The sequence below is a fragment of the Myxocyprinus asiaticus genome, chromosome 29 (genome assembly GCF_019703515.2).
Source record: "Myxocyprinus asiaticus isolate MX2 ecotype Aquarium Trade chromosome 29, UBuf_Myxa_2, whole genome shotgun sequence".
NCBI classification, from domain to species: domain Eukaryota; kingdom Metazoa; phylum Chordata; class Actinopteri; order Cypriniformes; family Catostomidae; genus Myxocyprinus; species Myxocyprinus asiaticus.
The window spans coordinates 8826306-8837699 of record NC_059372.1 but is presented as its reverse complement, the minus strand read 5'-3'; the positions used below and the strand labels follow the sequence as shown (position 1 = coordinate 8837699).

Here is an 11394-nt window from a genome sequence, read left to right as displayed (position 1 = left end):
TAATAAATGTTAAGCAGTTTTATAATCTCCCGAATTACTACATAATAACAGAATATAATTAATACAATACTTTAGTCAGTGTCTTAGTCTAATAGATAATCATTCTGCAGTGTTTCAGTCTCTCAAATTATCATCCTATGATCTATTGCCATTATACATAATCCCTTAATAATGTGTGACATTAATTAGAGCAGCACCGGTTTACAGGAGGAGATCGCATTATCTTAAAATTTTCGATTTTCGTTCTTGTTCATTATAGCAGGCATTATTAATCAACATTTAAAAGAATGTTGACTGGACATATCTGCTATTCACTTAACTCATTTCTCAAACCTGCTGTTTTAGGTGTGTGTTGTATTTTGCCTGTTTTAAGAGAGGGAGGTGGGGCTGCTCTGGCTAATTCTTTGAGGTCAAACCTTCCACTAAGTGAAACAGGGATTTATTAGTAGGATTATTCCTACTCTCTGCTCTACTGGAATATCAACATTCAAAACAAGAGAAATTATAACGAGACGCAGAACACAAGCACATCACTAAGTAACAGATCAAATCACAGTTCATTGTCCTGCACAGTTTGTCTATTTTGCAGGGACAATACAAGATATTTTATGTTACCTACACTTTTTAGTCAGTAGATGCTCTGTAGAGGCTTCTAGCTAATTGCTAAGTTAGCAGCCCAAAAGATGTCTTATAATTTTTTGTCAGATTTCTGCTTTTATTCATGTATACAACAACAACAGCAATAATAATAAGACATTGTTTTTACAAGTACAGTATTCTTATTTAAGATGTATAAACACGTTTGTACAGTAATGAGTTTTTATGAAACGTGACTTTAGTTTCAGATGTTTGCACCAGATTTTCAGGTAAAGTGTTACCGTCTATGAGGAAAAATGAGGAGCTGCAGAACGCTCAAGTTATTCTCTGAGGAATAAACATTGCAAACTCAAGGTGTTTTAATTGATGACGCGTTTGCATCATGCTCATTTCCTGTTTGGATTTTAAATGTAATGCAATTGCTGGTTTGTATGTTAAGAGTGTACAACATGCAATGAAGAGAACTATAATTTGTTATTAACAATGCAAACATCAGGCTATCTTTGTTTATTATGCAAAGTCCTTAATGTACATGGTAGTTTCTTTAGAAATAAATGTACCATTGTTTTAGTATTTTTGCATTTATGACCAAGTTCAGGTTAGGTTCTTTAAACTTGTTATCTGTTATCCAGTCAGCTCGCTCACATGTGATATGTCAAGCAAATCAGCTCACATGGTGTAAGCTGATAGGTCCTTTGACTTGTAATCAGGTAGCCAGTCAACTTGTGTATTCTCTCTTTGCCTAACATTTAAATTTGCTCGGTTTGCAAGTAAATCGGTTTCACTGCAGCGTGCTGCGAAAGTTTTCTCTGAAACCCTCCTCCTCCCCAGCTTCACCTGTCTAGTTCTGCTACACTGGGGATTGTATTTATGTCTAATTGTGCTGGATCATGTCATACAAGCTTGGTGTAGCATGTCCTGTGTTCTTCTAATTGTGCAGCAGCATGTCCACATGCTTATGTTAACACAGTATGTCTGTGATTGTTGTAGCAGTAGCAAGTTTCCATACTTGTATTCCATGCAGCAGCAGCTTAGTGGATCTTGTCTGCCAAGACCAATATCCTATCAACATATCATTACCACATTAACATGCTAAATCTTTCAAGAAGTTGTCATAACTGAACTTTAGTAAAAAAAGCAGCTTCTGTAGACTCTGAACTGCTGCTTACACAGGTATGCATTCCTCCCCCTTGAACCCACAAATGCACGCTTTCATCCAGTCAAATAACATAAAACTATTTCTTTGTTTCATTATCCCTGGAAAATCATCAGATACTGAGGTAATGTTGTTTAGATAAAATATTTCAGATAAACTGTACATTAAAAGCAATAAAAATTCAGCCCTGTGGTTGCTGCCATTGATTTTACCCTTGTGCTGTGTTCATTTTGTGCTAACACATTTTGCATTCTTGGTCAGAAATGACCGGCCCACTAAGATTGTTTATAAATCTCTGATATTGCATATATTATCACAAGATATTGCATTAGATCTTTTTATCAACTTCTTTTTTAGTAATTATGACAGGTTTTGTACTTCTTTTTTGAACATGTTTTTAGATAGATTATATTGAGCTCATACTGGGCTAGTAGGGGGCACTCCCTGCAGAAAACAATATATATATATATATATATATATATATATATATATATATATATATATATATATAATAATTACATGATAAATTAATAACCACTTGATTGATCTGAACAAAATAGGTGTCCTTTTAAAGCTTAGAATCTGAACTTTAAAATGCATATAGCTGGTCCTAATAATTCTGACAAATAAGAACTGTTTTGTTCTCATTATTTGCAAAATTAGTATCACAACAATTATATTCAGATTTGGTAAAGCCATAAAAAAGATGAGATATGTTATATATTGTTGGAAAGGTCTCAATTTGTAGAATGCAATGAGCGTTTGTTTCACTCAGAGGTCAAACTGCAGGGAGTTTTAGTGTATGAGTGTGGTTTTGTCTTGTTTATCCATATTACTTCCTGAAACATACATATAACATAGACAACAACATATTGTAACTTACAACAGACTATCTCGATTCTATATGATAAATAGATCTTGAAATATTCCTCAAAGAGGGTACATGGAAAGACAATTCACACTTTGAGTGTGTGTGTGTGTGTGTGTGTGTGTGTGTGTTGTGTGTTGTGTGTGTGCATATGTCCGTGGACTTTGTGTGTTCAAACACACATCCACATATGTGCTCATTTAAAGTGGTGGTGGCGTAGTGGGCTAAAGCACATGACTGGTAATCGGAAGGTTGCTGGTTCAATCCCCACACCATTGTGTCCTTGAGCAAGGCACTTAATTCCAGGTTGCTCCAGGGGGATTGTCCCTGTAGTAAGTGCACTGTAAGTTGCTTTGGATAAAAGTGTCTGCCAAATGCATAAATGTAAATCTAAAGGATTGGAATACTCCTGATCACTTAATATTTATGTATTTTCTAGTCTAATCCATTCATTTCCAATGGCCAGTCATTTTTGACTGGGAACACAACAAGAGTAAAACAGTTTAAAAAAATGATCCCATTTTGTGTGTGTGTGTTTTCAGATACCATATGTGAACAAAGTCAAGGAATTTTATTCCAGTTGGATTAAGTAAAAAAAAAAAAAACGTTAAAAACAAGCCGCCCGGTTCAACACAACATAAGGGTTAACCGACACAAGTAAGTTTTGTTACAACAAACGCTGAATGGAGCTCACTGGAACTAGCCAGCATGAAAAAGGTGTCTATATTGTGGGAAAAGATAACCAATAAAAACAATTAATGACACTTATTAATTGATCATGACTGATCTTTCTGTAGTCATTTCTTGCATGCAAAAGTAAAGCTGTAATATTCTGTATGAACAACTGTACTGTATGTCTTGCATTGGAAGAAACCTATAAACTTCTTTGAAACCCATGGGGTTGAACTATAGAACATCAGACGCATTAGAATGATGTAAAACTGACAGATTTTTGTAAACAGAAATATTTTTTTATTAATGCTGCTGAGGCTACATGGAATGCAGGTAATTATCTCAAAATACAGTATTAAAGTTAGTGATCAGATTAGATAAGCACTTCAACCATGGAAAAAAATCATATTCAATATCCTAAAATAATTATAAATGAGATAAAGATAAATAAACCAATAATATCCTTAAAGAACAAGTCTCCGAGATCAAAACTTAACATGTGCAGCCTGTTGTTTAATTACAGTTAAATCAATCCATTTCATTCACATTCCACAACACAATCACAAACCATGCACATTTAAGCACATTTAAAGGTTTTATTGATACATGCAATCCCCATCACTTTCTTTTCACTGACAACTTTAAACTTTTATAGGCCTAGTTACAGTTACTTTGAGTGCTTTCTTTCACTGTTTTTTGACAGCGATGTTGGCAAATCCATGCACTTGAGTCAACTGAGGACAGTCGAGTGATGCCAGAAGTTTCTGTGGGCCGCTCCGCACAGGAATAAATCTCTCCATCAGATTCACTGTAGCCTGGCTTGCAATGTCACTGAAGAAGAGAGAGACAGGATTGAGCAATAGAGATACAGTATAGGCTATTTCACAACTTACGAAACTACACAACACATATTACATGTCCCATTCCATTTGTCCAAAATTGTGTTTATCAGATACATTTAGTTTAATCAGAGAAAATAAATGTACTGATATAATGTAATTAATAAACTATTGTATTGTATTATAATACTGTACTATCTTACCCATAGGTAATCATTCTGGCATGCTGCAGCCCCAGTCCTTCAATACGGAAAATCACGTTCTTTAGTGCGCAAGACAGTGGGTTCTGGAATGTGATTTTGACTGCAATCTCTTTGCCCACTACGCCATCACATACAGGCTGAAAGGGTAAATCACATACAAACATGGATATACAGTAAATATACATGTAAAGCTATAAGCAATTAGACCAGGGGTGTCAAACTCAGTTCCTAGAGGGCCACAGCCCTGCAGAGTTTAGTTCCAGCCCTGCTCCAAAATGCCTCCTTGTAATCTTCAAGCACTCCTGAAGACCTTGATTAGTTGCTTCAGGTGTGTTTAATTAGGGTTGGAGCTAAATTCTGCTGGACTGTGGCCCTCCAGGAACCGAGTTTGACACCCCTGAATTAGACAATCAGAACACATTTTAGGACTTTTTTCAAAAGAGGTAAAGGAATATTCCTGGTTCAATACAAGTTCAATCGACAGCATTTATGGCATAATGTTGATTACCACAAAAACTATTTTCGACTCCTTTTCTATAAAAAAAGCAAAAATTGAGGTTACAATGAGGCATTTACAATGGAAATAACTGGGGCAGAAATGTGAAGTTTATAATCTTATAAAAACACTTACAGAAAAGGTGCACTCAGTAATTTTTTATGCATGCCGTCCAGGGCTTGGGCTGACACCTAGAGGCCTGGATGCAGCATAATTCATACGCAATAGTTTTCAGTTACCAGCGGCAATGTAGAAATTCACTATTCACAGTCAGCCATGATTAATTTAATCCATGAGTGAATATGTCCAATAAAAGGGTGGTTACTGTGATTTAAGTGAGTAGTATTCAGCTGGTCATGTGATCCTTACATGGCAGCCCCCATGAGGGGACCCTCCCCATGTAGATTTAAACGGCGTTTATAAGGTTACTGATATAACTGGAGACTTCATCTCATGTGAGTGCTCATGATTATATAAGTATGTTTCAAAATGACTTTTTTTATTGCACCTTGAATTCTTCTATTAAAACTTGTGTATTATTTGATCTGTAATGTTGTTTAGATTGTAATTCACCTGGATCCAGAGTTTACGCCGTTACAATGCCTTGGCAATGAAGTGGTAAAATCTGATATGACTTTACACAGAAAAGGTTAATAGGCAATTTTATCACACTAAAATCATGTTAACACGTATATTGTTTATGGGATGTGGCTATACTTTTGAAACAGTGGGTATTTTAACGTTTACAGATTGGCCCCATTCATTTACATTGTAAGAGTCGCTCTGTAACCCAGATTTTTGCTTTTTTAAAGAAAAGAAAGAACATGTAGATTAATTTGGTAATCTGGTAATCAACATAATCATTCTAATGTTAACTATTTTAGAGTTCAAAAGAGAACAGTAATTTAAACTCACAGTAATAACAAGATCTGGTGTGCGCAGTCTGAAGTTAAACTGTTTGGCCAGAATCTGACTAGTCTCAGTGACTTGTCCAAAGAGATTGAGCATCAGCGCCGCTTGGTCTACAATATGGTCCTTATACTCATCATAATGCAGGGTCCATGGTAGAGTTTGGACTATAGGAAGAAAACATTACCAATTAAAACTTACAATTGTCACTAGTTTCTTTGGTCTCTTTTAGAGTATTGACTCTTGCTTGGGTCTCCTCTGAAGCTCAGTTATTTTGCAGACCAGTGTTGAATTGGAGTCGTGAAGCCAAAATGTCAGGGTTTGAACTGAGAACACATTCATCAGCATATGCTAATACACTATACCAACTGTCTTGTGTATTGTTGTGTCATATGTATGCTGTTGATCAGCTTTCTGTCATCACGTACCCTCACATGCCTTCAACTCAATGTTTATCTGGCCCTTCTTCAGTAACGCTTTGTGAACTCCAGTGTAGTATGTGGCTGCCACCTGGTTGTAGAGCGTGATGGTTCGAGTTGAGTTGCATGTGTTCTTTAGAACGATGGAAAGCACAGCATCCTTGCCCACACATGGTCCTTCTCCCTGTATGGTGACTTTAACACTTACGTCCCTGGCACAGGGCAATGGGGATATGCATCGCTTGGAGCCATGGCGAATGGCCGTTTCCAAAGCAATACGCTGTTCATCTGTATCTGATGAATGTCATAGAGAGGGAGAAGATGGATTTAAATGTATTTAAAAGGAAAGCTAATGCTTAAAATATCATGAAAATGCCATTCTTGCATTGTCCATGTGTCACTGTTAAATTTCAGATGCTTTAGAAGGATAGTTCACCCCAAAATAAAAATTAGTACAGGTAGGTATAGCTGCAGGCCAGAGATCTCCATATGGGGGCAGAATCTCCAAAAGAGGGTGGGGTTACTCCAGAAGGGGGTGGGGTTACTCAAAGAGGGGGTTGTGCCAACTCCAAAAGGGGGGAGTCACTTCCACACATGATTAGGTTTAGGGAAATGGTTAGGTTAGGGGCTCCCTATATCCTTGCTGGCGGTTTGGTGCTCCCACCCCTTTTTGGAGCTCTGCCTGCAGCTATATCCTTCTCAATGAGTAAATGATGATAGAATTTTCATTTTGGGGTGAACTGGCCCTTCAAGTTAAGGTTTGTGTATGTGTGGGCTTTCACCTAGTGGATGCTTGTAGAGGTGAGTGATCTCTACACGTTGATCTGAGCCAACAGCCTTGGTGCTGATGCAGTGACCTACAGCGTTCTTGTCAACATGGACAATGCCAAAGGTCCCATCACATCTCCGCTGCCAGTAGACCTTGTCATTGTTCACCTGAAACACCAAACATTACTTCTGTAGTACTAACAATTAGCCATAATATAAATCTATGTACTGAGACTTAGAAATGAAGGAAATAATGTACTTCTGCAAAAAGATAGGGTGCGTCATGCTTGAGGAAGACCTGCCCGCTGCGGATTGCAGCAACAGATGTGGGACCACAGTGCAAGATTCCCTGGCAGGTCTCCTGAGGAGTGGAATCAACCACCTGCCAACCACCTAAACCAGACGGCAGGTCTGGACGAGACATCCAAGACTCATTCCACACATGGAAGTTCCTACGCAAAGAGAGGAAGCAAGAAAGGGAGGGAAACAAAGAGTGATTGGAATGAAGAGTTGGAGAGTGATGTTTAAAATAACTCTCAAATCTATATAAATGAAGAGAAAAAAACTTTATAAGTATTTGAGAGATCCAAATAGTGAACCAGGTTTCTAGAAACAACAGCGAGTCTTACCAGATTGGATTACAGTTCATGTGCTCAATTAGCTCAAATTTCTCATCAAAATAAATGTCTGTCGTCAAACAAACGTCAGTGTCATGAGCCGACAAAAAGTTGGAGACAGGACGAGTTGGAATACCCAAACATCTCAACACTAAGAAAGAGAAAAAGAAAAAAACGTAAGTGAAATAAACCACATCACTTTCTATACACTTTTTGCCCTTGCCCTTTTTATGTAAACTCTTACTTGTGTTGGTGACTCCAGCGAAGACCAAACTCTGCCCATATTTGACAGGTATTCCCCCACTTTTGTGGTACTGCTTCAGGATAGCACTGCTACCACACCAGGTTGTTGGAGCAATCCCACCTTTATAGCAATTCGACCAGTTACCCATCAACACACCACAGTCGTCATTGGCAATAACCTGTCAAGGTTAGATGGTTGAAAGTGTTATAATATTATCTTTCTTCATTGAGATTTACCATGCTCAAAATAAAGGCTGTTTGTTAGACTTAAATACGGTGAAGACTTACCATGGCAGATGCAACCCTGGCGACATTAACAGGGCTTCCCCATCCTGAGCAAGGGGCACCACTCCTTTCCAACACATACAAACATGCAGCCAAGACTCCCTCATCAAACTAAGAGAACATCGAAATAGAGATTACAAAACAATACCATGCAGTCAATAGAAAACTGTGTCTGTAGCACTTCATTGTTGCTTTTTCTTTCAGGTATGAATGATAGTGTCACTCTTACTTGGCCAAAGTTCCATGTTCTGCAGCCGATCTGTTGCTTAGTTCCATAGTAGATTCTGCCCATGTCATTCAGCACATACTCAGTTCTCTCTACGTCATCCTCCAGGTACACACAGTCATCTGACAAAGTGGCAGAAAATTTCGTCACATTTGTAAAAAAATATATTGAGTAGCCATTGCTGTCAAGAATAGGTTTTTGCTGCTGAAAAGCATGGCTATGCTTGTGCACTGTCTAGACCAGCACAAAACCAGCCTGGGCAAACATGGACATTATTTACTGAACATAGTTGAGGGTTTCAGAGCTCATTTAAAAGTCTAATGAAATACAAGTACGATATAAGTACGGTATCTTTTTCCATTTAACCCCAACCAACACCCATGTTTTTAATATTTATTTTATAATACATACCTCTACACCAGGGGTTGAACAGCATGAAAATATCATTGTCAGGGATGCATGGGGAAATATATCTGCCCCCTGGGCAGTGTGTTACAACAGTGAGGTTGTATCGTCCGATAGCAGCGGTTGGAAGGGAATTAACACACAACTTGATTCGGTTTTGCTCGCGTTCGACAATCTTGGCCCCCCAGCAGTCTTTCTTGAATTCTTCTACTACAGGAACAATTACATATGTTCCATTCTGTAGTGATGGGACGTTACCTGTAAAACACACAAAAAGAAAAAGAAAATTTCCTGTGAACCACACTGAAGAAGAAAACAGCAAAAGTACAGTACACTTTGCAGCAAAAAAAAGCCATAACTGACCTAGTTTCAGCTCCAGGTGAAGTTTATCTCTATTTGGAACAAAAGGTCGAGACAGCTCGACCCACATGTGAAAAGACAGTCCTCTACGAACGATGAGATGATCACTAAGATAATAATTTGTGTGATGCTCCTGTCGATTTGGTCCTTTCCTGCATTTAATCAGGTCAATAGAACATACCTGCAGTATTGAATCTGAGAAAAATAAAAAATGCAGAAAACAATTAATTGCATTGCCAAAGTATAGAAGAATTCTTAAAAAAGTCCTGTCAAGCAAACTCTTACCATTGCTTCCACAAGCTTGTATGCCTTTGCATTCATCTGCAAAATCCTTGATGACAACGCCTTTCAGATCGTAATCATGGCATGATGTTAGGTAGTTCTCGCAAACTGACTTGCAGTGTGTGCCTTCTGACAGTTTAATGGCAGGGACGCGGCCAAAAGTGCAAAGGTTTTTGATTGCTGACTTTCCAAAAAACATGCTGTTTGATGACGAAAAGAACATAAGTGCATGTGTGTGTGAGAGAGAGAGAGTTCAAAAGAGAAGGATAAAACATGAGTGGCATTAGTGATTAATCATAATCGAAGTTGTCCACACAAGTCACTATCCATTCACAATTTCTCTATTTCCAGGCATTTTACCAGAACATTGCGGTCTCACCCTAACCCTAACCTTACCCTAACCTCACCCTTACCCTAACCATAAACATTGAAATAAATAAATGAGGTATCCATCAATTTCTCCAGAAGCTTCAGTTGTCTGAACATTCAGGTAAGATCATCTTAATATCTTTCTGGTTTCTTGTGGAGGGGCTGCATTCAAACTTTACAAATTCCTATTTTGCTGATTAAATAGACTAAATTTTGAACCAGGCCTTTTTACTGTTAATCCAACCAGTATACTCTATATTAGAGTCACTCTTGCCTCATTGAAGACATTTAATTAGGTACAACATCAGTATTTACTAATTACAGATAAATGCACAGAATATCTCTTTACAAAATCTCTTTACAAAAAAAAAAAGGTTTCTTAACAACTCCTGCTATACAAACACAACCTATAAAATATGGATGCCTGTTTACTTAAAGCAATGTATATGCACAAATTAGTTTAGACAACAAGCTTACAAAAATGTTTGAGTTGATAACTTACATGAAACGTATTTAACCCAGAGGACTTGAATTAAATGAAGAGAAAAAAATAGATCTTGCTGGCACAAGCTCTTATTTCATTCGACTGTTTCTTCGGCAGAGTCCTGGTATATATTCACTTCTTATGCATATCCACCCCATCCACAGCTCATAGCTGAAAATTGTAAAGAATTGTCATCTCATTAGAGGGAGAAAATAATACAGGGTGAGTCCCAAATTGTTTTAAAGAGATAATTACTTTAATACACGTTGTCTGATTAAGAGGATTAATGTGATAAATGTACATTGTAGAGGTATTTCTCTGGACTGGAAGGGACCACACAAGTTTTTTAAATTATTTATTCAAAGATTCACTATTATGTATTAAAGGCATCATTTGTAAACATTTAAAAGCACTGACATCATATTACAACATCACTGAAATTAGGACACATCTCTCATTCAACTTCTTTAAAAGGCTGACCTGCTTCCGTGTATTAATATGTAGGGTTAGGTTAGTGTTAAAGTGTGTTATTATGAGTATTTTAACCCTCCTATGTTATTGTCATTTTTTACCTATTATTTGTTTTTTCTCCAAATGTAATAAAAATGGTTACCTTTATCTGAGCAGTATGAGACTTGGTGACTTTTCCTCCATTTGCCATCTGAACATAAGAAATAATAAAAAATGTAAAAAAAAAAAAAAAATGGGCTTGATTCGATTCGAAGTCTAAGTGGTCGTAAAAAAAAAGCCGTCACCTTTGGTATTCACGGTCAAAATTGACCGACCATTGAAAGTGAATGGGAAAGATGAAAAGCAGAGCAATTTTAATTTTTTATCTGTCAAATGCAGTCAATAAATCAGCCACAAAAAAAAAAAAAAAAAAAAGAAAAGAAACTGACTGAAATAACAGGGTGAGACTCTAAAACATCCTCAGTGCAAAATATATTCACCCACTCACACACAAATACTTACATACACACAAGAATGAACTGGTGAGACTATAACACATTTTTTTTTATTATTTGTCAAATAAAACCAATAAATCAGCCACAATGCTAAACATACACACTCAGAAATGAAGGGTTGAGATGATAAAACACTCACAGTGGAGAACATGCATATCTTGTGATAAAATATAAAATTAGGTTACAACAATTCAGACTACACTGTAGGTGGCTTCAACCATCTACTGGCTG

General features: G+C 37.2%; 1 protein-coding gene across 1 annotated transcript; it reads right to left on the bottom strand.

The window, feature by feature from the left end:
* Positions 1-3543: 3543 nt before the first annotated feature.
* LOC127420111 (protein-glutamine gamma-glutamyltransferase K-like) lies at positions 3544-10384 on the bottom strand. Its single transcript, XM_051662112.1, has 14 exons — positions 10217-10384; positions 9349-9545; positions 9067-9258; positions 8710-8961; positions 8302-8420; positions 8076-8183; positions 7789-7966; positions 7557-7695; positions 7187-7379; positions 6942-7095; positions 6169-6453; positions 5747-5907; positions 4336-4472; positions 3544-4124 (listed from the first exon to the last, which is right to left on the bottom strand). The coding sequence occupies exons 2-14, from the start codon at positions 9542-9544 to the stop codon at positions 3980-3982; spliced, it is 2259 nt and encodes a 752-aa protein (XP_051518072.1). The 5' UTR covers position 9545; positions 10217-10384; the 3' UTR covers positions 3544-3979.
* Positions 10385-11394: the final 1010 nt, after the last annotated feature.